At 43.4% G+C, this 27,115-nt stretch overlaps 2 protein-coding genes across 4 annotated transcripts; both read left to right on the top strand.

The window, feature by feature from the left end:
• The first annotated feature begins 1,146 nt into the window (after positions 1-1,146).
• On the top strand, positions 1,147-6,751 carry gpr17 (G protein-coupled receptor 17). 2 transcript variants are annotated; one of them, XM_012825288.3, is made up of 2 exons: positions 1,147-1,491; positions 4,481-6,751. In XM_012825288.3, exon 2 carries the CDS (start codon positions 4,483-4,485, stop codon positions 5,494-5,496), a length of 1,014 nt encoding a protein of 337 aa, XP_012680742.2. In that variant the 5' UTR covers positions 1,147-1,491; positions 4,481-4,482; the 3' UTR covers positions 5,497-6,751. The 2 variants fall into 2 exon arrangements, with proteins under 2 accessions (XP_012680742.2, XP_012680741.2); XM_012825287.3 differs by lacking the exon at positions 1,147-1,491 and adding an exon at positions 1,503-3,892.
• A 1,540-nt stretch (positions 6,752-8,291) lies between these two features.
• inpp5d (inositol polyphosphate-5-phosphatase D) lies at positions 8,292-26,638 on the top strand. 2 transcript variants are annotated; one of them, XM_012825329.3, is made up of 27 exons: positions 8,292-8,808; positions 9,771-9,834; positions 11,608-11,743; positions 12,278-12,434; positions 12,755-12,895; positions 14,328-14,418; positions 14,575-14,652; positions 14,798-14,875; positions 15,495-15,624; positions 15,788-15,894; positions 16,567-16,669; positions 17,121-17,317; positions 17,713-17,830; positions 18,902-18,998; positions 19,296-19,434; positions 19,874-19,982; positions 20,489-20,577; positions 20,969-21,050; positions 21,173-21,262; positions 21,481-21,591; positions 21,717-21,796; positions 22,455-22,542; positions 23,040-23,186; positions 23,434-23,494; positions 24,244-24,456; positions 24,794-25,260; positions 26,220-26,638. In XM_012825329.3, the coding sequence occupies exons 1-27, from the start codon at positions 8,669-8,671 to the stop codon at positions 26,267-26,269; spliced, it is 3,363 nt and encodes a 1,120-aa protein (XP_012680783.2). In that variant the 5' UTR covers positions 8,292-8,668; the 3' UTR covers positions 26,270-26,638. The 2 variants fall into 2 exon arrangements, with proteins under 2 accessions (XP_012680783.2, XP_031431379.1); XM_031575519.2 differs by lacking the exons at positions 8,292-8,808; positions 9,771-9,834 and adding an exon at positions 9,850-11,501.
• Positions 26,639-27,115: the final 477 nt, after the last annotated feature.

The following is a 27,115-nucleotide window of genomic DNA, read 5'->3' as shown; positions in this document are numbered from 1 at the left end:
AGTGGCTGCATTCAGCTGGGTCTTGTGCCATTAGCATATCGCTGTAGGGCTAGCGTGAGATGGGGAGAAAGGGTCCTGTCTGAGACGCACAGCTGTTAGCGTGGCGTATGAAGGATTATAGCCACACCAGTTCCAAGCCACATCTGTCCGACGTGGGGGGTGGGGGGGCTGTGACTGATTATTTTTGTGGGCCCCATTCCTTGTAGGGATGAAAGCAACAAGGGCCCCATCTCTCCCTTTTGCTTGTTTTGAGCCTTATTCTCCATCTCTCACTTTGAGCCTCTCCCTCTGTCATTTATTCTCCATCTCTCACAAACATCTCAGCTAGTTTTATAAGATCTGGTTTTGTTAATGAAACTGCTATTGCTATTTGCTATTGAAACTGATCAAGACTATTATGTGGTAAGGCTGTGATGGGGGGTGGGGCAGCTGTACTGTATTTCTCTAGCTGTTTAGAGAAGTAATATTCTAGTAATAAATATTTGATCTCTTCATTTTTGGCGTCTCTCTGTTTTTCCCTTTCTCCTTATCTTTGACTCATCCCTCTGTGTGTATCACTTCATCTTTCTTTCTTCTCTCTTTCTATGTCATCCTGCATTTTTGGCGCCTCTCTCTGTTTTTCCCTTTCTCCTTATCTTTGACTCATCTTCCCTGCTTTCATTATCTTTCTCTCTAAAGAGACAGCACAGGGGGTGCTCTGTCTGTCGAGCAGACCCTCCCCACAAAGAGAATCGGAGCCTTTATTCAAAAACGACCCCTATTAACTACACAGTCCATCATCTATGTCATGTATGAACGAGGTCATGTATGAACGAGGGTAGGGGGTGACAGAGGCATGGGGTGGAGTAAAGGTCTTTTGGTCCACCACTAAGGGCCCGTTGTCATGGCACCTCACCCGGCAATCCATTGCAGGCCAGACACGCCATTCTTTTCCTCTCCTCCGAGCACCATTGTGGCGCGCACAAGTGGCCCTCAGAGCTGAAGAGAGCGAGGGAGCGGCAGGGGGAGCGGGGCGGGGTCAGGGGTCAGCGTCACAGACTCCCTGTCGGGACCCGCTCTCTTTTTGTAATCAAATTTGTCGGGAGATACAAAAAGAGCCACAGTCTCATTCCTCCTGGGAAACATCCTGTTGTCCCTGAGGCGCCCTGGTCCCTGTCAGCGTCCTGCCCTGCCCTGCCCTTCCCAGCCCAGCCCAGCCCAGCCCAGCTTTGCTGTGACTTAGCTCTGCTCTCTGCGCAGCTCTGGGAGAGGCCCCTGGAGGACTTAGGCACCCAGTTCACTTGAGGGGAGGGAGAGAGAGGAAGACGAGCTACAGGCTGCTTCCCCAATTAGACCGCTGCTCCCGTGCCAGCTGTTATCAGCTTTGCTTCGCCAACAGCCACACTCTTTCCTTCTCGCTCTCTCTCCCTCTCTCACACACTCTCTCACTTTGTTTCACTTTCTTCTCCTCCTCCCCTACTAGCCCTCCACTCCAAGAGGAGCTCCCGTCTGGTAAGTCAGCCTCCAACTTCTCTGTGTGTTCATGTTTTTCTCTGTTTATCTTTGCTCTTCTTCTTTAGTGTTCATATTTATGAATATACTGTAAAAAAAATATTTTAGACAATTTTATGAGTTTTCAAAATTTCCCACATGTTTTACTTGAACAATACTATTTTTGTTTTAATGTTGATTTGTGGTGAAAGTTCAAGGCTATCTAGGAGAAAAGGGATTACATTGTTGCATTGTGTTGCATTTCTTTATTGCTTCAGTCCTCCTTCAGTTCTGGGAGAGAAAAGTCTATTTTAAAGTCATTCTTTCTGGTGTAATGGAGAGATGTTAAGGGTATTTACTGGTGGTTTTGAGCCTCAGTGATTGGGGAAGGTCTTGGGGAAATCCCTTGGAGTGTGGGAAACATCAGGTGGAGCCCTGTCTCTGTGAGGGGCACCCTGATCACTTTAGTGGGAGATTGGCGTGTTTTTGTCTTTGCCATACACTGCGAGAGGGGGGATGGATTTTTTTGGCAGGCTTCAACTACACATTATGGCCCCCCGCTTTTCCCAGCTCTTGCCCCCTCTTTCTCTATGCGCTGCCGTGCAAAGAGCGTGGCTGGAAAAGGGGGCTTTGCATAGTTGCCAGCCTCGTCACACTCCCCCTCGCCCTCCGGCTTTGGCTAATCTCTTAAAAGACTCAGCCCATAAGAATCCGGCATCTTTCTTTATGTTTGCCGGCACCCTTTACGTCACGTTTATCCCCAAATCTGATCCCTGTGAGGCTGATAATAAAGACATTTTTATGGATTTGGACTTTTTTTTTCCTCCTTTTTTGGGGGAATTGGGGTGAATTTTTTCAGTTCATCTGTATTTATTCAGTAGTAATCAGTATTGATGTGTTTATTGGCAGAATTTACACAGCAGAACGTTTCAACATTTTCTTAAGTGTACTCTGGAGAGTGTCTTTTGCTGAAGGGAAGCGCCTCCAGTTCTTCTGCTGATAACTTGGAGAGTGGGAAGGGTGTGTGTGTGTTTTTTTTTTCTTCGTCCTGAGAAATTCTGTTGGTCTGGAATCCCACGGCACCCTTTGAGACGGGTTTCACACCTCGGTGCTCGCAGGGAGAAGAAACGTCCTCTCCGCTCTGCAGCTGGCCGCCCTGTTTATGTGCCCAGTGGATCCCAGTCACCCCGCTGGGAGGTGCAGTCTCATCCGAAAACAAATGGGGAAGAGTCCTTGACTCGCCTGTTGACCTGGTGTATGTGTGCGTTGGAGTTGGACGGGCCCATCCACCGCGTGGGTTGTTTATCAATGTTTCTTTGTCAGTTTAACTGCTTTCATCTGGGGGAATTGATAAAGGGCTTGGCTCGCATGTAGAGTGCAGTAATCATCCTCCCACTGGTTCATGCAGGCAGATGCTCTGAACTTCTCTCTTGCTCGCCAGTGTTGACCCCAGCACACGCCCATATGTTCTTGTTTTTCTTGGACGTTCTCAAAATATTTTTCTGTTGTGTCTTCCTATTTTGTTAACCTCTGGGGGAATGTCAAACCAAGCCTTGTTGATGTTTGGCTGGGACGTTCAACGTCAACACCCAAATTAATAAAGCACACTGAGAGCTTAACCAGGGGTACTCCCATGTGGGTGTTCAAAATGTCAGTCAAATGGGGTCAAGTTGGGTCAGTGCAAGATGTACTTGCATGTGTCTTAAGATAACAACAATTCTGGGCTGGTGGGTTGGTTGCACCAACAGAGATGCGAAGTGGAAAAACGTGTCACTTTGAAATGCCAAAGGCTTGCATCTCACACTTGGGTCATCAAGGGCACCCCAACCAAGCCCTCAGTGCCTCAATCCATGTCTTAAAAAGGTTGTCACATCCACAGCGACAGATAAACACATCTGTGCAAGTTCATTAATAGATTAACTGTTTACGGGCCAACAGGGTGTGGACAAATGCCGCCTCAAGGAGCCGCCCCAAACTGTTTGCCTAGCTAACCTTAGGAGTGGAAGGGTAAGACACCCCCAGGGCCATGTGCCAAACCAGAGCAGCCAACCTCTTGGGGAAGGCAACAACTGGCACGGGGGGCTGAAAGGAGATAGCAGGGTGTAGCCACCTCCTCAGCCTCCATGTCCCATGACCCAGAGGTGGGGCCGGGTAGATGCATAGTGCCCTCATGCTGATCCTCCAGCTGAGGGCTGGGTCGGAGGGTGAGGGTGTCATGTGCCCCCTGGCATCGGCACATTCCCCCCCCTTCTTCAAGGAAGCCTCCATCTCTTCTTACCGCCCCACCCTCTGGAACACACGTAGAACCATAACATTTACAACCGCGACCTGCCGAGCATGCCAAGACACTGATGGGTGCAAGCAGGAGCTGTGGAAAGGAAGTTGGATACTGCCAGTGGGGGTTAGAGAATGAGGCCAAGCAGTAAGAAATTCTTTTTTTTCTGATGTTGAAGTGACAAATACCTCCGGGTCTGTTTTTGGGGGGTTTACTACGGTGCATTCTTGGTTAAAAATTGCAGGGCAGTTGGTGAATGAATGAGGCCATTCTAGTGGTTTCGCTGCTGGGCTTTTTGTTGCCTGTTTAAGAGAGTGAGAGCAGTGTGCTCTTTGCCACTTATGAATATGAGCTTCTGAAGGCGCAGTGTTTGTTGAATACCCGAGTCTTTTGTGTGTGGACCCTCGAGGGGGGTTTATATGGTTTCGCTGTGCTTTGCATGGCCAGTTGAATGGTACATGTCATCCAGCATTGCTTGGATTACTGACCCCCAAAGGTCTTTTCTAAGCTTTGTTGCTTTGTGAATTATAGCTGATCTCTGTATGGTGTAGTTTGACATCTGTGACTTGTTTCATGCTAAATAATTTTGTACGCTTTGATCTGGATTCTTCAAATTTTTTACTCAAAACATATATCTAAAATCACAGAAGTTCTTTTTGTGTGTGGGTGGGACTTAAAGTCTGATATTATGAAGTGATGGTTTCTTTGAACATGTCTCTTTGTTTTTCCTCTCAGCAATGGCAACGTACAGCACCGCACTCGAGGTCCCCTCGCTCCCACCCAACATAACGTGCGCACCCGTCGACAACACGGCGGAAAACCTGATCTTCGGAAGCTACTACATCCTGGTCTTCCTCCTGGCCCTGAATGGCAACAGCCTGGCCCTGTGGATCTTCTCTCGCCAGCGCGGGACCTCCTCGCCAGCTAACGTCTTCCTGATGCACCTGGCCGTGGCCGACCTGTCCTACATCATCATCCTGCCCCTGAGAGCCACTTACCACCTGACGGGTGGGCACTGGCCCTTCGGCGAGATCCCCTGCCGCCTGGCAGGCTTCCTCTTCTACGTCAACATGTATGCCAGCATCTATTTCCTGGCTTGTGTGGCGGGGGATCGGTACCTGGCGGTGGTGCATGCCGTGCGCTCGCTCAAGCTCCGTCAGGCTCGCTACGCCCACATCGCCAGCTTCAGCCTGTGGGCGTTGGTGACGGTAGCCATGGCACCACTCCTGGTGACGCGGCAGACGGCGGAGATGAATGGCTCGACCGTGTGCCTGCAGCTGTACAGGGAGAAGGCGTCCCGTAAGGCGCTCGTCTCCCTGGGCGTGGCCTTCATACCACCCTTTCTGGCCACCCTGGCCTGCTACCTGCTCATCATCCGCAGCCTGAGGCGTGGCTCGCGGCTGGAGCCATCCCTTCGACTGCGGGCGCTGCGCACCATCGGCCTGGTCATGCTCATTTATGTGGTCTGCTTCCTACCCTACCATGCCAGCCGAGCCACATACATCCTAGGCTACAGCCTGGACCTGCCCTGCCGCACCCAGAGAGCCTTGGCGCTGGCCAATCGGCTCACCTCCTCCCTCACCTGTCTAAACGGGGCCCTGGACCCCCTGGTTTACCTGTTCGGGGCGGAGAAGTTTCGGGGGACTCTGCAGAAGCTGCTGTGCAGGGGGCAGGCGGCCGGCTCCAGCGCCACCAGTGGTGACCTAAAGGGTACGCACGAGAGCTCGGTCAGCGCCAAGTCTGAGTTCTAGAAGATGAAGTGCTGAGATTCTGAGATATCTTTTTTTTATGGACTGGATGTAAGTGGTTTGGGCAGGGTACCCAAACACATCCTAAATTTATACTGTTTTAAATCTCATGTCTCATAGAGCTTGTTATGAGCCTCCATATTCATACATGCTAACATAAAACATTATACAGCAGCACTATACTGAAATGTAATGTTATATTACGAAAAGAAAATAATCAATCTTTTCATAATAAAACACTGATGTTTTTAGTATGCAGGTAAAACACAGACTGTTCATTTAATTATTTAACATACACTAATTAGTTTTAGTGTTTGTGTATAACTCTGAACAGGGATCTATGGTTATGGAAGATCATAACAAGTATTATGAAGCATTACTAGCATTATTGTGGATATCTTATAAACCTTTTTGGGGGCAATTATATCTTATCTCTATCTCATCCCTTTGTCCTTAGAGAGATATTACACAAGCGTTTAAACTGAGCCAATCTCTTCCAGAATGTGATAAAATGAAAAAAAACTGGAGGCATTTTGCTTTATCTGACAAAGCAAATTCTTTCTGTGGTATCAGATAGAATTATATGATATTTACAGGACCTTGTATTAGTGCTCTTCCTCAAAACGAGTGACCCTTTCCACATTTCTCTCTTTATCTACACACCCTACTACCTTATTACAAAGTTGGCTATGGCTACTTTTGTATTCTCTCTATTTGACAGGCTGAGGTTGTTTATATACACAACTCCATGCTTGAATTTGTAAATATTGTAAGACTACTCTGCACCAGTCAAAGATCTGGTACCTGGACATTCACTGCCTTCTTTCACTCAAGGATTGTAGGTCATTCTAACTTGGATTCATAGGTTCATATTAACTCTACATGTAGATGTGAAAACCATAAAGAATTTAATATAGTAAAGCCACACATCATCCTCAGTAACGTTGTATTTCATCAATTTCCCGTTTGCTATTTCATATACTATGCAATATTGCTTGTGCAGATAGTCTTTCAAGCCAAATCCACTGTTTGCTGTGGCACATGACTTTTTGATTTTTTTTTTTACATTTATTGCACTCTTTTACTACAGTGTTTCTGAGCTTTTGACATGACTGTTATTATTTTAAACTTTTGAGTGTTGCCTTTCTGCACTATGATGACTCAATCTGAAACTATTTCCTGTTTGCATTTTTATTTATTATTTTTCAGTTTGCCTTTTACTGTGTTTATCAGCTATTCAATAAATCAGTATATTACACATTGTGTATGCAGTTTACTTAATTGAGTAAAGGCAATGAGGCCTGTGACATTTTCTAAAATAGATTATGCATTCAGAATAACATTTTCATCTTATTTTGAGTCATCCACATGGTTACATTTGCAAATATTCTTAATGAAGGGAATTCCTCATTATATATATATCTGAAGTATCATTCAAAAGTTACTCAGAAAGACCTCAGTCTCTCATCAGACATTAAAGTTATGGCATTTTGGAGCAAAGGCCCCTTCAACACTAGGGGGCAGAATAATGTTAGAGACGTTCAGAGAAACTGTGACACAGCATAGAGTCTTTGAGCTTTTTGCCCTCAGATATCAAAAGATATATATTTTACGTATGAATTATGTGTTCATATTATTATAAGTTATGTGTCCATCTTACAAACAATATTAATTGGTGCTAGCATCAGCCAGTATTCAGTTCTCATGGCAACACAACCACTACAAATGTATATTCTTTTCATATTTAATTTTGCAAATAGCAACTAACAAAACAAGATTCTTCGAGTGTGAAGGCGGAATTGAGTGAAGAAGTAGGAGAAATGCTGCTCTTCAAAACTCATGACACACAGGTCAAGTGGTTTTCCTCATTCTCTCTGACGGATGTATTTCTGCATTTGGTGGTAGCCCACAGTGCAGTGAGTGACGGTTGAAGTTTAAGTCTGCTAGTCTACTATTTGTGAGAGCCTTAAAATGTACATGTATAATTGAGTGTATGTGTGTTTGAGAGGCAGGCTGGTTTTGCTTACACTGAAAAATGAGGCGGAAACCCCAAGAGGGACTTTTCACAGCTCAAGGGTTCTTCTCTCTTTATGCGACACTATTTGTGGCTTAGGTTTTTTGTTAGTTTTTTCTAGCTGTCTCTTCTTCCTCTTCTTCTTCTCATATTTTTGCAAGACTTCCTGTCATAGCCTGAGCATGGGAGGGCACCCTCCTCTCAAGAGAGAGTAGAGGTTGGACCTTAACATAGAGGGTGTGCGTGTGTGTGTGTGTGTGTGTGTGTGTGTGTGTGTGTGTGTGTGTGTGTGTGTGTGTGTGTGTGTGTGTGTGTGTGTGTGTGTGCAATATGTTTGCATATGATACATTTGCATGCATGTGTTCCTCGGTGAATATGTGCTTGTGTGTGTGTGTGTGTTGTTTGTGACTGTTTGAGTGACTTTGGATTATTAATACTCGGCCATGGGCATGTGATGAGAGTCACTGAGAACAGCAGAGTAAGTGACTAAGGGTTGTTTCTGCTTAAGAACACCTCAGAGGACTTCCCTCTCGATACCAGAAGTTAGCCCCGCCACCCCACCCCTCAGCCAGATTACATGCCCACCTACCTCATAACCTATCACTGCTCTGCAGTGGAGGATGTGAACTTTCACTCTGCAGCCATCAACTTTCCACAGTGCATAACCCTCCCTTAAAACGTAAACACATAGGATTATTCTTCATTCAGTGTTAAGTTAGTATGGTCAATAATTACTGAAGAGTCCTAGAGTCCTTGCAAACAATTATGATAAAAAAGCCTGTCCTTGCAGGAGGGGTGGAGTTAGCTTTAGTTTAGTTAGAGGAAGTTCACAGCTGTATTTGTGTCAGCTTCCTTTTTGCAGCTTTCGCTCTTGTAACAGGAAGAGAGAGAGAGAGAGCCAAAGAGGGAAACAGAGAGAGAGAAAGAGAAAAAAGATAGGCAGAGGAGCAGAGTGACAGACACAGAGCGAAAAGTGCAGGAGAGCCACCATGAACCGGACCAGAAAGACAGGCTGAGTTCTCTTCCATGTTCTCTGAGGTGTCTGTGAAAGCAGCAGCAACAACAGCAGCAGCAGCAGCAGACTAACTGACCCGTGTCCCCACTGGCCTGAACAGGCAAACAGGACAGGGGGGCGCAACTAGAGACGGGAGGGGGGCCAGGATGTCCAATCTCCAGCCATGGTACCATGGCAATATCTCACGATCTACCGCTGAGGGTCTACTCTCTAAGGCGGGCAAGGATGGAAGTTTCCTCCTGCGAGACAGCGAGTCCATACAAGGGGCCTATGCGCTGTGCGTGTTGTAAGTACCCTGCACTTGCCCAGCTGAGGCAAACACACACACACACACACACACAGCATAATAGTGTCCAGGAACACACGCCTTTTGGTTGAATATTTAAAATATGGTGACCGAAACCTAAAACAGTTAATTTTATCTTTGGGTGATGAATTAATAAATGGTATAGAAATGTCTGGTCGAAGGAAGCTCTTTGAGTGAGTTATGAACTTGAAACATCCATCCATGCCTTTTAGACTAAAATGATTGATAATAGCACCTTTGGATCTAAGGGATACTATTTGTGATAATTAGACAATGACATTATATCTGTTTTATGAGTAACTGCACTGCAGTGTTCAACTGCATTAGGTTCTGGTCTGAATATCTTCCTCAATATGACCCAGATGTTGTATAAAGCCAGATACGAAGGGTACCCTTGAATGCTATCAAGTAGATTTGATTTACTGCTTCTGTCTGCCTTGCCTTCAAACCCAGGGGCACAATTCCGTTAGATGATTAGGTGTTCTTTAGCCATCTGAAACATTATCAGCACCCTTATCTCATATTAAGGTACTCTGTGAGACACAATTAAATTCATCATTGCAAATGAATAGAGATGTTGCCATGTACTTTTGGGTTCTCTTTTTTTCCACTGCCTTTGCACTATGTAAAGAGTTGACTAATTAAAATAGGGAAGTAGCAATCTTAGCATTTTCAGTTTGAAACTAGCCCTTCAAAAAAAAAAAGGAGTTGGTGTTCCTTTCCTAATCCCATCTATTGATAAATTGAGAGTAATGCTGTCTTTCATAACATGAGGCTTTTATGGAAATTTTGTGGCTAGGTAAAAGGTCACACCATAAGCAAGCACGTTGCAGTCAAACAAGTCTGTATTCTGATCTACACCATAAAGCAACGCTTCAGCAGGCTACATATCTGTGCCAAAGGTTTCATTTTCAAATGAATTCTCTTTCCATCTCTCGCAGATACCAGAACTGTGTGTATACCTACAGAATCCTTCCCAATGAGGAGAGGAAGCTTTCTGTTCAGGTGAGACAATGGCTAGTCCACAGATAGCATAATATCTTGTGGCTTTAATGTGCTTACAGCAATTTTGACCTGTGGTGTGATATATCTTCCTATACAAAGAAAAGACTTGAACTTGATCAGGTATTTGCTTTTGACATTTCCACTTTCAATTCACTGAATTATCTTCTTTGTCCTTGGTGGGTTGTGTGTAAGCAAAACAGGTGCTGTGGGCTGACTGGTTATTTTAAGCTTCGTCTCGTTTGATACTTCTGCTTTTAGCAATGGAGGCACTGAGAGACTTCATTGTGATGTTGTAATGTTGTCATGATGGCACAAAATGGAAAGTACAATCTCATTAGTGATGAATTCAACTGAGCAAAGGCTACTGTAAATAAGCTACATGCAACATGCAGTAATGAGTTACATGAACAAACTTTGTGGCCACAATAATGATTCTTTAAAAAAAAAAAAAATTGAATATGAAATGCTTGCACATTCAGTAAGCTGCACGTTGATCAACCAGAGTCACTCGCCACACATTAACCATCTGATTTGTTTGGCCAAGTTGTCATGAATGTGTAACAGGACAGGGGCCTGCTTTGTGACAGCTGGCTCCTCAGCTGCTCTATCTGCTTGGCCCCAGCAGTGTGTGGGCGTCTTGTTTCCCGAGTGTAGAACACGGCCTCCTCTGCTCATGCTTTCTGCCTTTCTGCTCACGGTTAGCGCTAAAACATTAGTGCAACTTGGGCCACAACTGGTCATGTTTGTAAAGCGGTGGACGCGACCAGTATTGAGGCCACTTTTTTTGTATGTGCCGAACAACACACTAAACAGACCGCTTTCAGAAAGGTCATAGGGATGGTCCTCGCGTTGGACATGCATTTAACCCTCACTGTCTCAAAATGGCCGCCATGAAGAGGCATTTTAGGTTAATGGATTACTCAAAGCATTCAATCTAACATGGCTGACAATGACCTAGCAAAATTTCCTTGACCTTTTAAGTCCCAGTTTAATCCTCTTCCTCTTTCAAATTTTTGTTTTTATACAACTCTTCATTTCTTCTGTCCTTTGGTGTGGTTGGGAGAGGTTCCTTATGTCATCTACATGACCTGGAGTACATTTCAACTGCAGTTTCTTATACAATTTTTTTGTCGGATGTTTAACAAATCTTGCAGCATTTTACATGTGAATATATCTTACAGGAGTGTGGCAAAAAGGTTGTTTGTGTAATCTTCACCAGCTTTCTCATTGACTGCCACTGAAATGAGGGTCCTGCTCTCCTGTTTTTGTCCTTACACATATAACAGGCAAAATAAAAAGAAATTACGTCACAAATGCCCACTTTAAAAATATGGACAAAAATATGGAATATGGATGAATACGTTTATAGCAATCCTGAAAGATGGTTTCCACATATTGCAACCTGCACCTGTTGAGAGTTAATTACTGACCTACAGACCTGTGGATCCAAAGCATGCACATGAGCAGTCCACAACACTCACACAGCATTCTGAGGAACTCAGTCAGGTGATCAGAGGATTATGTACCAAAGTCCTTAGAATACAGTGTGGTGTTTGAACGGAGTGATAATTTAGTTTGATGGCTTAGGGAGCAAAGGCATTGTTGTTGACACAGTATGTGCAAGGATAAAGAAAAACAAGGCATCTGCTCCCAGTCGATATGTAATGGTATTTGGGTTGATGGGTCTAAATGTGACAATGTCTCTCATATTCATCTCAGAGGTTTCGAGTCTCTTTGTTCCTTCAAGGGTTTTTATTCCTTTACTCCCCTTAGGCCTCAGAGGGAGTGCCTATTCGTTTCTTCTCAGTGCTTGCTGATCTGGTGGAGGCCTACTACAAGGAGAACATGGGCCTGGTCACACGCTTACAGTTCCCTGTTCAAAAAGAGGAGGAACCGGAGGAAGAATCAGGTAAGACATCTATTGCTCCAAAATAGAATGGAACCAGTTCTGCGAGGCTTGGCAATGATGCACAGTTGTATTATTCTCGTGAGGCAAACAGAATGTCAACTGAATAACCACTCTAAGACCATGCCTTAGAGAGTGTCAACCAGAATTGTCTGTTCTCGCTGTGTGTTGACCCTGCTCAAAAGTGTTTCTCACTCACACCTCCCACACACATGAAATGTCACTCAGCTGAGTTTAAACTCCACACCCAGAGTCATGCACAAATGCAAGCGCATCGTCCATCTGTAATGCTACAAGTGCTGTGCATTTTTCTGTAGGCTACACAATGCATCACCTTTTAGCAGGTGCAGAGAGCAGAAATTTACATTTACTCGCTCTTCACCAACTGAGAGCACATTGGTTGTTGTTTAAGTATAAAATCATAGCCACTCATTTAATAATCGCTTTGCAACTTCCACGTTCAATAAATGTGCTATTTTATGTACTGTGTTCATTTTGGCTGAAAGATGTTTATCTCTCTGCATCTGGCCATCATAGAACAAGTCAGCCTGCCTCCTCAGCTGCCTCCCAGGAACTTCGCTAGCTCCACATCTGTGAATGATACCAAAGAGGATCCGCCCAAGGGGAGTGCGTTCACCCATGCCTCCCTTTCTGAAGTCTTTCTCCAGCGGCTGCAACATGTAGACATGTCCAGGTATGCCCGTCCATCTTTCAGGCAGCAATTAAAAAGGTCTGTAACACTCACACAGCTATCTAAAGGAACAATATCAAACTACAGGCTTTTTTTTTAAGAGCCCATGTTCCTGTTAAATGAGAATGTTAGACAACTTAATCACTTTTACTGTAATTCCCTGAGAGAAGGTAAACATTTTCCCGCTCTGCAATGAATGACTCAAAAAGGCATGGCCAGTGCTGTCACTTTGTATTCTTCTGTTATGTGATAAGCCTGTTTGTACTGTATGTGTGTGTGTGTGTGTGTGTGTGTGTGTGTGTGTGTGTGTTTTTGGTGGTCAGTATTCCCGAGGACCATCAAAAATCTATTCTGGAGTACGTCCGTTACAATATTGCCGTAGACGCGGAGCAGGTGCAGAATGGCATCCCCACCATGCCAAATCTAAAAAAGCTTACCTATAACATCTGCAAAAATCTGAACAGGTAGGTCTAACCTTCTGGTGATCTTGTAAAATATTACACAGTAGCGACCCTCACATACGCATACACACAAACAGTTATGTTCAGATAGAGTTCCCCCTCTGTTCTTGGTTTTCGCAACTCTCCCAACCCAGGGATTTTTGCATGCCACCTATCAATTAAGTAGCGTTCAACTTGACGTCTATCAGTAAAAAGACAGAGTGATAAGAGTTGGACAACGACGCTTCAATACCTTTACATGAACTGAATGAAGCATATCTGTTTCAAAACCTCATTAAGCACACAAATACATTTCATAATGTCTCCTGATCTTTTTTATATGTTGGCACAGGTTTATAGAAAATCAAATATGCTTACTCCACATCCTTTGATTTAATGATCAAAGTATGTGACCATATGAAGACGTTACACAGGGCACATATTTTAAATATATGTCCACTTTATTGTGTGTTTGTGGGGGCGCGTGCGTGTGTGTTTGTGTGTGTGTGTATGCTTTTGTGCGTATGTGTGTGTTCCTGTGGTTTTCCTCAGTTTTATGAGAAATGGCTTGTCTTACATTCATAGTTCCTTAGGCTACAGGCACGTGCACAGACCCCAGGTGGTGCTCAAGCACCTGTCCCCTTGCCATCTGACTTAATAAGGGCCCCTTGCACAGGACAATTTTTTTAACTATTTCTAAATTTGTTTGTTTTTAACCATTTTCATTTGGCTCATGGCATCCATTTTCAATCAATAGCAAGCTTGAGTTTGAGTTCGTCAACTGCATTAAGTTATGCGAGACCCTGCCCCTCGCCCTCCCCATTCAACTTCCCTTAACATTGCAACTACAGTTAACCCACGCAAATAGAGCGCCAGCAGCATCCACCTCTCCCTGACATTGGCTACATCCAGGTAACGACACTGTTCCCTAAGCCTCGGCTTTCTTTGTCACTGTTGTGAAATTAAAACACTATTAAAGAAGTATCTCAATACAGCCAACTGTCCAAGTCGCCTAATGTAGGCAATGGCCCTCCATTAAGATTAACAACAAACAAGCTAGTCCGGCGACAATTAGCCTCGTCGATTAAAGCGAGTCAAACCGCTAGTTCCGTTATCAGGCAATTTAAACAAATACGTATGGATTAACATGGTTAATAGTCTATGGAAACATATTTGAATATCAGAAATGTTAACCGATATTTCACCCTTTCTTGTGGAGCACTTATAGGGCTGTGGCAATGGGCTGATAACCTATGCTCTGACATGACAAAGAAATGATCAGCTTGATAATTAATGAAAGATGTGCTTCTGTAAGTTATTACATTTTTTATACATAACTGCCGGTGAGAGGGATGCCCTTTTTTTAGCTTGAGCACCTGTCCTTTAAAATGTCTGTGCGCGGCCCTGTCAGGCTAGCATACATGCGTTCGTCACTTTTAACTTTCTCTTTGTGTAGTGAAATTAACCGCACACTGCCCACACTGGAGGCCTTTCAGAAGGTTCTTGATCAGCCGATGTCTCCTGGAGCCGGCAGACTGAGGAGTCAGGTGGGGGCTGCCAACCAAAGCAAACACAGACCCAGTTAGAAATGAAACTTTAAGTGTGATGAAATTATAATCTCTGGTAGTATATCATGGGGCATCAGGATATGCTGCAGTTCTTATCTAAACATTCCACAAACCTATCTCTTCCTTTGCTTTTAGGTCTCTGCTGATCCAAGCCAGTCAGTGGCCTTTAAGCTTGAACAGTTAACCAAGTTACTGTACTCAATAGAGGATAAGGTAAATCCAGATTCATTGATTTATCTTGCCTCCTGATGTTCAGAAACGTAATATGGTATATTGCTGAGTTTTTAATACTGTATTCTTCCATGTTTGAAGCTAAATCTAGTCTGTTAATTAAAATAATTCCTTGTTGATCTTGTAGACCAAAACTGCTGTGTTTGAGTCTCTTGGATATGATGGAGGTCACAGGAACTCGCTCATACCACCAGTCATTTTTGAGGTATGTGGAAAATGTGCTTATTATCAGGTGACATTTCTTTAATTATACATTTATATGCTGTCAGCCAGAACCAAGAGATGGAAAAAGCCAAGTTCACAATAAACTATTTTTGTTGACCTTTTTGTATCAGGTAAATCCTGTTAATAACAGTTGTCATAAATTCATCCATCCAAACCAGATGAAAATAACACCCACACATTTGTTCTACAAATGTTTGGTCTACCCCAGCCTGTGTGGCTTTGCCAATTTTTATTGCGATTTGGTTCAAAAATTGATTTTTAAAATAAAATGACACCAAGCCTTTAAGAATCATACATGGCTTTTACAACACTTTTCAACAACACCTGTCTAACCCCTGTCAAAGCCATTTCCTCACAATTATAGTCTGTTTACCCAAGGTCAAAATCTAGGTCCACGTCCATGTAGATGCATGATGGTTAGAAACGCACATTTTAATCCACAATGACTTAAAGGAAGTCTGGTGTACTGCTGCCTGGAAAGTATCAAACTCCAGTACACTCTGATAAAGCTGGGCCACGATAGGTTGCTAGAAAATGCAGAAGGACGATGTGTACAATGAATCTGATGATTTTGAGCAACTTTTTTTGTGCTTTATCAGGTCAAATCAGAGGGCATTTCAATAGGCCTTTCATACAAAATGTACCTTAAAGTGGATGTGGAGAGTGGAAAGTTGTTCCTCAAGAAATCCAAGGACGGGCCAGAAGACAAGTACTTTGTGCACAATAAAAGTACGTTTTTTTTTACTGAAAATATTAAAAGTTTAAACAGTATGTATATAAAGTAATTTGTATTTGTGTGTGTGTGTGTGTGTGTGTGTGTGTGTGTGTGTGTGTGTGTGTGTGTGTGTGTGTGTATTCACAGTTGCTGATTTTTACATTTTGTAATTTGCAGTCTTGCAGCTGGTGAAGTCCCAGAAGATGCACACTAAATTGGTGATAGTGCTGGAAACTGAAAAAGAGAAGACCTTGAGAAAGGAGTTTGTCTTTGATGACTCTAAGGTATTGTCCTCTGAAGAAAAGATATGGAGGAAAAGGGCTGTGTACTGGCCTGTGTGTGGTGGCCTGTGTGTATTGGCCTGTGTGTACTGGCCTGTGTGTACTGGCCCGTGTGTACTGGCCTGTGTGTACCGGCCTGTGTGTACTGGCCTGTGTGTGGTGGCCTGTGTGTACTGGCCTGTGTGTGGTGGCCTGTGTGTACTGGCCTGTGTGTACTGGCCTGTGTGTGGTGGCCTGTGTGTACTGGCCTGTGTGTACTGGCCTGTGTGTACTGGCCTGTGTGTGGTGGCCTGTGTGTACTGGCCTGTGTGTACTGGCCTGTGTGTACTGGCCTGTGTGTGGTGGCCTGTGTGTGGTGGCCTGTGTGTAATGGCCTGTGTGTGGTGGCCTGTGTGTACTGGCCTGTGTGTACTGGCCTGTGTGTACTGGCCTGTGTGTGGTGGCCGTGCTTAGTGTCTACTGCTGTTGTTACATCTGCTTCTGCTTCCTTTGCATTAACATTCTCACAGCAGAATGTGATCAGGCAATCATTTCATGTGAAATACTGTGGTTAAACAGCTTACTGATCTGTGCATTTTCCATTCCATTGTGTGTGTGTGTGTGTGTGTGTGTGTGTGTGTGTGTGTGTGTGTGTGTGTGTGTGTGTGTGTGTGTGTGTGTGTGTGTGTGTTTTAGAAAAGAGAGGGCTTCTGCCAACTTCTCCAACAGATGAAGAACAAGCATTCAGGCAAAGCAGAGCCAGACATGATCACCATCTTCGCGGGCACCTGGAACATGGGTAAGCATTCACTCTAATCACATTAATTATTGCTCTCCTTCAGTGGGATGCATATTCTTATGGAGGTATATACTGTATACGATTTTTTTCCCGATATTGACTGGTGGACTAGCCTATACTTTATCCCTTTCATATGTTGACATAAATGTGCTGGAGTGAGCCACACAGAAGACCTCATTATATCACTTACAGTGCTGGGTCACATGATGTCTAATGTATTTTAAATGTATAATGTAATTTAATGCTATGTTCCTTAGTTACCTTATGGCTCTATTGAACTCAGGGTGCATACAGGAGGCTTTCCCAGATTTAAACCTCTTTGATGTCTTTGTCTTTGATGCAAACCAAATTACATGAAGTTTGTACAGAATTGAAAGGCTGGTAGCCATTTTAGCGTTGATTTGAATGTACTGCATAGATCTTGATCTGAGTTCTGTCTCCTTCGTCACAGGCAATGCCAACCCACCACACAACATCACATCATGGTTCCAGTCAAGGGGCCAGGGGAGGACACGGGACGACACAGCCAATCAGATCCCCCATGACATCTACGTCATCGGCACGCAGGAGGACCCACTAGGGGAGAAGGAGTGGATTGACCTAGTCAAGGGTGCACTGAGAGACATCACCAACATCAGCTTCAAGCAGGTCAGCTTCAAACATTGATGTCAAGAGCACAGAGTCGTGTACAGGGTTACAAGGCACATCAGCCTGGTACACTAATACTAACTCAGCTTCAGATGACTACGCCGACTTCAGAACTTCAAAGTAATCTTATGTACAGCATCTTATGTGTTATTTCTGTAGTTAAAAAGTGTTTGAAGGTCTATGCTCCTTGTAAATCTGTACGTCATTATCTGTGTTTACCTTTTATGTTTACGTCTTCTTTGAATTTAATAAATTCCTGTGTGGTATTTCTCGTTGGAAAGGAAAGTTTGCTGTCTGCTAAGGGTTGGTATCAACATTAGCCTATTTTCTGCATGACTGTGTTGCCAGTTTTATGCTTCAGTAGTGCTGACGTTTCCTGTTTGCTGTGGTGGCAGGTAGCAACTCAGACTCTGTGGAACATCAGAATCATAGTGCTGGCCAAGCCTGAGCATGAGAACCGCATCTCTCACATCTTCTCAGATAGTGTGAAGACGGGCATCGCCAACGCTCTGGGTCAGTGATCTCCCTTTGTCTGTGATCAACCTCGCTCTGGGTCAGTGATCTCCCTTTGTCTGTGATCAACTGATCTTTAGGTGTCATTTATGGTAATTTACTTATTGTTGTCCCTTATGAAACTTGCCCCACAGATTTTATTCCATTCTATCTTTTAAAGGAGGTGTTTCATGTTGTGGGTAGTAGTGTGCTTGACATCAAGGTGCGATTTATAAAAAGCTCACAGGTTTGTACGTTTGTATTCATTAAAATAAACCACAAACCCCAGTGGGTTATATGCAGTAGACTATGAAGCCTATTAGGCTATTTTTTTTATTATTTTGTTCCCACCGGGGATAAAAATAATTCAGCAGGGGCAGGGATATATAGATCAGAGGGCAGGAATTCGCAGTCGCTTGACATTATTAAGGTCTTCAGATGAGCTTTTATTAATTTTAAATCAATTTACTGTTATTGGTCCAAGACTATGGAAAAGTCTACTGCCTGCTTGGACACTTTCAAAACCAGATTGAAAACTCACTTTTATATACTGGCATTCCCCAGGTCTTAACTAGGTAAGGCATTATCTTAGCTGCATTAAGTCCAGTTCACTTTTAATTCTAATTTGTTAATGTTTTGGTGGTTAAGTCTGTCTATTTATTTTATATTTATATTTATGCCTTTATGTATGTGTTAATTTGTACTCTTTTTACTTCTTTTGTTTTACTTTGCTTTACATTTTTACCTATATATATATATATTAGTTTTACCTCTTTTTTATATGTCCAATATGTTTTGTATGTTTTATATGTTTTTAGTCTTCTATATATTATTCTATAATTTTTTTAATTCTTGTCTATTGATTCACCTCGACTGGATAGCACTTTGTTACAACTCCTTTTGTTTTTTTATGTGGTATAAAAATAAATGCGACCTGATCTTACTTATTACTCATAGTCACCTTTTTTAGACTCTTGTTATTTATCATCTGTATCACTTCCTACTTTCATTGCATACTGTTGGTCCGAACACAAATTGCCTTGTCCTGTCTAGATTAAATAAGACTATTTTGTGGTTTGATTACGCTTTCAGGAAACAAGGGTGCTGTTGGGGTTTCGTTCATGTTCAACGGCACATCTTTTGGTTTTGTCAACAGTCACTTGACCTCAGGCAGTGAGAAGAAGCTCAGGTAGGCACCACTCGCAGCAAAGTTCATCCACTTCTGAAGGTTTAGAGTTGCATAAAATGGAATGAAAAATCTAAAGGTGTGAAATCCTAACCTTCATTTTCAAGCAGTTAAAATGAGCCACTCATTAATGAAGGTTCAGCTCTGTGGCTTGTCTCTGCCTGTGATGTTCACAATTTATATGGCACTCTTATGTAGGTTGTCAGTGCTTATTAACATGCACATAAATGTTTTTTTTTTTTTTTAACTAAGACTGATCAGTTGTGCACACACTGATGCTATCTCTTTGCTCTTTGCCAGGCGAAACCAAAACTACATCAACATCCTACGCTTCTTGAATCTGGGTGATAAGAAGCTCAATCCGTTTGACATCACTCATCGCTTCACACATCTTTTCTGGCTGGGTGATCTGAATTACCGCATCGACCTGCCATCTACCGTAAGACACATTTGCACCCCTGTAAAATGCAACAAAATCCTCTCTCCACATACCTATGCAAGTTCCTATTAACTACACAGCAACTTTTAGCAACCATGTAAAAAGAATGTCGGACAAAAAGTCATTGGCCTTTCACGCATTCTTAATGCTTCTTCTATTTCTCAGCCAGCATGTGCTCTTAAACAGCAGGGCTGACAAAAACGGGCATTTACACAAAGTCTTTGTGTCTGTGTTCCATGGGTGGCCATCCCCTCTAACTCTAAAAAAGACTAAAACCTTAAGCTTCAGATAAAAGCAGCCTCTGTGGCCCCTCAGTGGAGGCCAGTGCATAAAACAGTGGTCATGTTTCCCTGTCTCCCTACAAGCGGTTAAATTCAGCAGCTCTTGACATCACCCGGACAGGAAGAAAGACTGCTTTGCATTGTTCAACCCCTTGCAGGAAGCGGAGACCATTGTGGCCAAGATCAAACAGCAGCAGTACCAGGAACTGCTCAGGAGCGACCAGCTCACCATGGAACGTAACGAGCAGAGGGTCTTTTTACACTATGGTGAGAAGGATGACAGAGAGACACACACAGAGAAAGAGAAGAGAGAAAGAAAAGAAAGAATAGACTTTCACTTTAACCACATATGAAACCCCCAATCTACTCACCAGCTATTAATGCTTCTGCTCCACAACCTGTTGCTAATCTTATCACGAAGTCTGGTCACTTAGTGCTGCTGCATGTGTCTGAACACCATAGTAGTTGCCTGGTCACTTAGTGCTGCTGTATGTGTCTGAACACCATAGTAGTTGCTTCTGTTGGTTGCCACAAAGGCACACATTTGCATCCTCTCTATATTTGAAAAATTTGCAAAAAGGTGCATACACAGCTTCAGTGCAACAGAATGTATCACATTTTGTATACACACACACACATCTTAATAGAAAGAGTTGTATAAGAACAGCGCTTTATTGGTAGAGAGAAACTAATAGGGTACGAATATACTAACGTCAGTATAACTTTATTCTCATGTCTGGTCACTATAAACAATACTATTTTTTGTCTTACAGATGAGGAAGAAATCACTTTTGCGCCCACATATCGCTTTGAGAGAGACACACGGGAGAAATACGCCTATACGAAGGCCAAAGCCACAGGGGTAAATTCAGTGCCCAGTCTTACCTCGACAAAAAATAGTATTTAAATAAAACTGTTAATGTTTTTGAATATCTTAATGGAAAATACAGTCCCTATGCTCTTCAACCCATGGTAAATATTAGGACTCAGCTTATTAAGCTGACTTCATACTGACAGCCTCAGCATTAGTTCATGAAATAACTTTTAATAACTAGTCTGGAGATGCCCCCGTAACTACCTGTTGGGGTATTCAGCTGAGTTGAGGGTAGATGGGGCAGCTAAGGGCAAATTGGCATGTGGTGCTGTTGTGCTCCACCCTGTGGAGGCTTTGGAAAGCTCACAAAGACCCAGTCCCCTTTCTTTGCGCAATCTCTGAGAGATTTACTTCCTCCCTCTCTGCTTCTATCCCACAGACAAAATACAACCTCCCCTCCTGGTGTGACCGCGTGCTGCGGAAGTCCTACCCCTTAGTGCATGTGGTGTGTCACTCATATGGTGAGTTCATATTACAGCTAAAACTCCTCTGATGTTTCCACATTCGTATGGTGTTTTTTTTTCGTTTTCGGTCTTCTAGGTTGTGTCCTCTTTAATCATGTACCCCACCTGTTCAACCTTAGGGTGCACCAATGACATCATGACCAGTGACCACTCACCGGTCTTTGCAACATTTGATGTTGGTGTGGCTTCACAGTTCATCTCCAAAAATGGTGAAGTGCATTTCCTCTCTAAAAGAGCTCTACAACTTGAGCCTGGTTGTTATATGAGTGTAGGCCAGATAATAATGCTTCAAATCATCATGTTTCCATTGTGGTGTCTGGCATCATTGAGACAGATATGTGTATGGAGTCTTCATCATTTTAAATGTAATTTGTGTGTGTGTGTGTTCATGTGTCTGAATGTGCAAATGTTCACCAACTTTGCCTAGACCCCACCAAGGATTCTCAAGGAGTGATTAAGTTCATGAACTGTGTAGCCACCCTCATGACGAAATCCAAGACCAAGTTCTTCATTGAGTTTCATTCCAGCTGTCTTGGAAGTAAGGCCTCAGCCTCCATATATATGTACTGTATAGTGTTGAACACTACTTTGAAATTTCAGTAGTCTTTACCCTCTCAGGGAATATAATGTGTCATCTCACCAGCAGTGTAATGTGTTTCATAGAGTTTGTCAAGAGCCCAGAGGGAGAGAATCAGGAGAATGCAGAGGGCTCCATCAGAGTGCGCTTTGGAAGCCAAGTGGAGGTAATGCACTTGAATGCATGTACTTGAGGTGGTAGGGAGGCTGAGATAAACCTTATTAAGCTCCGAAGACTCTCCAATGATATGAAGTATTTCTATGTTCATATATATTCCTTCAACATTATTGCAGATTAGCATGGCATACTAACAAACCACACAAATTGTCTCATGTTTATGATGGAAACATGGTGCTTATGAGAATGTTACAGTACCAATGAAAGTGTTGTGAGGTCTTCATGACTAGTGTTAGGAGTGCTTATGTCACCTCAGCAATACAGAGCCTTACTGTAGTGTCACTGGAGTAAGGAATGGACTGTTTATTTATGAAGGTATTTATCACTGATGCACAGTCCACTGTTTGGGTGACAGACTAAGACAGACTAATGTTTACATAGTGAGTTATTGTTTGGGCATTTTCTATCTTAATGTTAACAGCAGGGCCCTAAAAGTGTCAGGGTCATACATTCATTTCCAGGAAGTATGTATTGTCCACTGATGAAGGCATTCGTTCACTCTGTACAGCATAAATGTTCCACAACTGTACTGGGAGTCTGACAAATGAAGTGTATCGTTTGTTCCTCTGACTCCTGCATCTTGTCTACGTCTATTGTGGTTTGACTTGTATTCTGAGAGTAAAATTCCACTCACTGTCGTGGTCCAGCTCACTCCCATCATCGCGGATCCAGAGTACCTGCTGGATCAGCACATCCTGTTCAGCATTAAGGCCACAGACTGCGACGAGTCTTTCGGTGAGTGACGGCAGCACTTACGTTTGTATGGGGGAGTTGGGAGATACACTTCGGCATAAGGTTTAAGGGTGTGAGGTTTAAGGACGTATGAGTAAGGGATAATGACTAGTGCAGGATGTGTAGAAGTGCTTGAGGGGTGAAGTATGGATGAGTGATAGCTTGTTCCTATTTGTATATGTTACAAAACCACGGCAACAGGTTCTGTGGGATTGAACTAAACTCATCGTTACTCATTGTTATTACATCAGCTCTGGCCAGCCTTCCTCTTAGAACACTTGCAGCAGCAAGGTAACATATCCAGGATTCTTACGAAGAGTTTGATTCGCTGAAACATGAAACATGGGGCTGCAACTTAAACTGCAGCAAAGAGTATCTCAAGGATGGGCAGTATGGCATATTTCTGTTCTTGCTCTTCAGGATGCTTAGAATTCTCAGTCCATGTGCTAGTACAGGAAGTGGCGTGGACACAGCCTATGTGCTTGTCTTTTGCCCCGCAGGCGAGGGCTGTGTGGCGCTGCGTGCTGCCGAGAGTGCCTACACGGAGTTCCACGTCACACTCACCCACCACGGGGAACGCACAGGGGATCTGTCCGGCGGCATACAGGTCCATACATCAGAGGGCAAACAGACTGAGAAGCTGTATGGTGGGTGCACACACAAGCGCATACACATTCATAGGCCTACTTCTCACATGCCTACACCACACAGTACACGTACTTCATATTATGCTTTGAGGGAATCTCACATGAACTTTGAGAATCCTAAATGTAGTTGGATGTCGAACGTTTCCTCCATTGACCCCTTTCAGAATCAAGTCACCAAGAGAATGAATGTCAAACAACTGCCTTTCAGGCATCTGGTTTAACCTGCTTACTCTTCCTGTCATTTCAGACTTTGTGAAGGTGGAGAGAGATGACTCCGGGGCCCCTAAAGGCAAAGGGGATTACAACAGGTGAGACTCAATGGCGTCTCCTCTCTTAACATCTTATTCATCCAGTTTCTGTAATGCAGCACCATTCTGTCAGTGAGGTTAGCTGGATGTGTTTGAACAACAACCTTACTAATAATCTCACTTTATCTCATCTAATTCTCCTCGGAGGGAGACAGAGATTTTGTTAACATTTGTTTGTTAACATTTTAACATTTCCAAACAAGTGGGTGCTTTCTATTCTGGTGTTAAACCGTCCTAGCCACACATCCCTGTATTCATGTGTAGATATTTCTAGTGCCTCCTGACCCACTTGCTGTTACAAAGACGGTGAGTTTTTGTCTAAAGCAAGTGAGCTAATTAGCTAAAAGCGAACAGCCTTGGCACCATCTGCACAGCTGGAACTGATAAAAGATTGATAACTTGGGTTAACAAACTGATGTATCTCACTGATAGATTTTTAGATATGCTGTAGTTCTAGATGTTATCATTGCACTTCCAAGACATTTGTGGCGTAAATGCATTAAGAGACAAGATGTTATTTGTTCTAACTTCTAAAACTGTGTGTCATGCCCACAACTATTAAACTACATCATGAAAAGTCTGGGTCGCTTGTGGGAATGACGGTTGTGTACATTTCCCCTTATACGATCGTGTACCATACAAATTTAAGGATGTTATGAAGACTTATTTGCTAAAAACATACACCTTAAACATGGTCAATTCTACATACGATCGCTTGAAGGACTAACCTCTGAGTGATGCTCCCACAGGTCAATGATGAGCAGTGCGGACATCAGCAACCCCAACTATATGGGGGTGGGCTACAAGAGCCATGTTGACAAGGGCTGGAGCTACAACATGCCTGAGAAGAAATGCAACACCTACACCCATGTCCCCAAGGATGCGAGCGTCGGGAACATCTCCCCAAAAAGAACGTCTCCCCACAGTGTGCGCAGCCCAACAGGGAAGGCCTCTGAGCCTGCGTGAGTATATTTGATTGAATGATACCATGTTACTCCTTAGATGATCCCTTACAATGTATGGTCACTGAAATGCTTGTCAATGGCCTCATTGTTATGAGTGAGAATTTGTTGTTTTTCTCGGTTTGCTGTTGGTTTTATGTTCAATTCCCCTCTACTTTTAAGTGTTATTTTCCATCTCTGGCACAGTCTCATGACTTCTCCAGTAGAACCCTGTTAGAATCATGTGACTTCTTGTCTTCAGAAGAACCCTGCAGTGATTCTGTATTATCGCAGCATTTTTTTCTCAATAAGACACGAATTGGAATCATGTCACTTTTGTTCGTCTGATTTCTGTTAGCGGTAAAAGTGAGGATGACAGGCCAGCCGAAATGTTCGACAACCCCCTATACGGTTCAATGACCTCCCGTGGAAAAGACGCAGACGCCCCACGCAAGGACCACCTCTCCCCCCCGGAGGCCATCTTCACCTTCCCCAAACCTTCCGAGGGTGGTGACTCGGACCGGAACCCGCCCCTGCCCTCGCCCCGTAACCGCTCCTACACCTACTCCGACACCAAACCGCAGACGTCCTCTGTCACTTCCACCGCGTCCACCCCCTCTGCCCCCAGCAGTGGCGGGGGAGGGGGCCTGCAGCCGCAGTCTTACACCAAGAAGCCCGTGGTGCCCTCACGCTCTGAAGGGGGCATGGCCAGGCCTCCTCTGCCCACGAAGAGCCAGTCTAAGCCCAGGGACTATAGGGACAGCTCTGAGCTGCCCAACAAACTGCGAGGTCCCAGCAGGCCCAGCCCTCCTATCCCCAAAGAAGGTAGGAAGTGTTGCGTGTTTGGATAATGGGCATCATAGTTTGGTATCAAGATACACCTACTTTGAGCCAAGAGCATGATGACTGACAGGCTTAACAACCACAGGCCACTGCTTTTGTGCTGGTCCAGAACACTCATTACAAGAGTAGGGGAGAAATATTCTCAGTTATTGTGATATTTTGATGACATTACCAACACTAATGTGATTACATTGAATACATTATTAAAATACTGCCCACTATAATACACCTTGTTAATTATTTGATTTTTAAAAGTAATTGCTAAAAGTATTTTTTTATTAAAAAAAATAAATCGGAAGTCAAATAATGTAGATCTGTTGGGATGTGGAGCTGTGACACTCCAGATGAATCCCTCATGGCTCTTACAATGCAGCCTGCTAAGTGCTAAATAGGTTGACAAAAAAGACTTAGAGCACTGATAACAGGAGGTGTTAAACCCAATTAAAAACCCAAGAATGAGTATGAGCCAGGCGGTGATATAAATGAGTGTAATGTAAATCACAAGGTTAGCACACAACGTACATCAGTCTGTGAAACTCCTCCTGCTGACCAAGTCTGAAACTAGCTCTAGAGTGAATTTAAAAGCATTTGGTTTCAATCAAATGTGTTTATAAATCACAACAGTGTGGTTTGCTGAATGGCAAAGCAGCAGTTCAAAGTAACTAATGTGTTTCTGCTCTGAGTCTCTGTTTAGTATGCCAAGCAGTATTTGTAAATCAATCAGTAATTGTTATTCAGAGCTGTGAGAAGTTGCTAATGGGAAACTTGTCTTCCACTGAATGTGTATAGTGTGTAATGAGTAGCCTGTGATACCTTTCAAAATTTGCACAGATGTCAATATATTTGTGTAAACAAGCTGCTGGTTTCCCTTGATTCCAGCCAGTGAAACATCACCGTAGATCTGTCAGTTAATTTGCCCCCTCTTCTTTGTCTCTCTCCAGCACATCAAGAGCCGCCCCCAGCGCAGAAAATGGGACGGCCAATGAAATGACCCTACGCATGTGTGCCACACGCTGTTCCTCGCTCCATATTGGAATCATGGACAAAATGTGTTTCCATGAGGACGAAGCACAAACCTATGTATCACTGTATACGTGGCACTGCCACCGGAGTGTCCTGCGTTCATCTTCAGTAAACGCCTGTTTTTAAGCTCCAGATGTTGTGATTGCACTTCCAAAACGTTGGGGCTGTAAACTCATTAAGAGACAAGATGTGTTATTTGTTTTAACGTTGCATTCAGCATTCAGCTCTGTTAAAGTCTTAAAATCACCTTCATGTTGAACCGCCAAACCACTTCTCTGTATGACTGAAACCATGTTTCTTTGTGGAAGGATGTGAAAATAAAAGGATTTATTATTAAGACAATGTAGAAACTGAACCTTTCTTACATTCATCATATCACGCATTCCTTACAGCAATATTCATGTATAAAACATTTCTGTTACCCATGGTCAACTATCTGAGAGAGAAAGCTTTACCCAATCAAACCCAGTCTTATGGTCTTAAGTGTCTGTGTGTCTATTAAAATAAATGAATGACACAAATCACTCTAGATGTCTAGAAAGAACCGTGGAGGAAGTTGCTCGAAAGGTCCATAGAGGGACAATTCTAAATACAGTGTCTCAAATTAGTCATGATGATCCAGACATAAAACTGCCATGGTGACTGATGCTGTTAAGTTGTGGGTGGATTTTAGTATCTAGAAATTAACTTCACATTTATACACAAATGTAATTGTCCCCACAGTTTTATTGCACGCTCCAGTGAGACAAAGAAGTGCACGTTCTGTCCTACAATTGAGCTGAGACGTCAACCCTGTACAGAAGACATAAAAATA

This window comes from Clupea harengus, chromosome 10 (genome assembly GCF_900700415.2).
Source record: "Clupea harengus chromosome 10, Ch_v2.0.2, whole genome shotgun sequence".
NCBI classification, from domain to species: domain Eukaryota; kingdom Metazoa; phylum Chordata; class Actinopteri; order Clupeiformes; family Clupeidae; genus Clupea; species Clupea harengus.
This window is presented reverse-complemented; position numbering and strand designations above follow the sequence as displayed.

Bases quoted from the DNA above. Each gene is read 5' to 3' on its own strand.
- inpp5d (XM_012825329.3), top strand. From the start codon at position 8,669: ATGTCCAATCTCCAGCCATGGTACCATGGCAATATCTCACGATCTACC. The intron at 9,835-11,607 runs GTGAGACAATGG...TACTCCCCTTAG, and splicing joins AGAGGAAGCTTTCTGTTCAG to GCCTCAGAGGGAGTGCCTAT. The intron at 23,495-24,243 runs GTGAGACTCAAT...ATGCTCCCACAG, and splicing joins GGCAAAGGGGATTACAACAG to GTCAATGATGAGCAGTGCGG.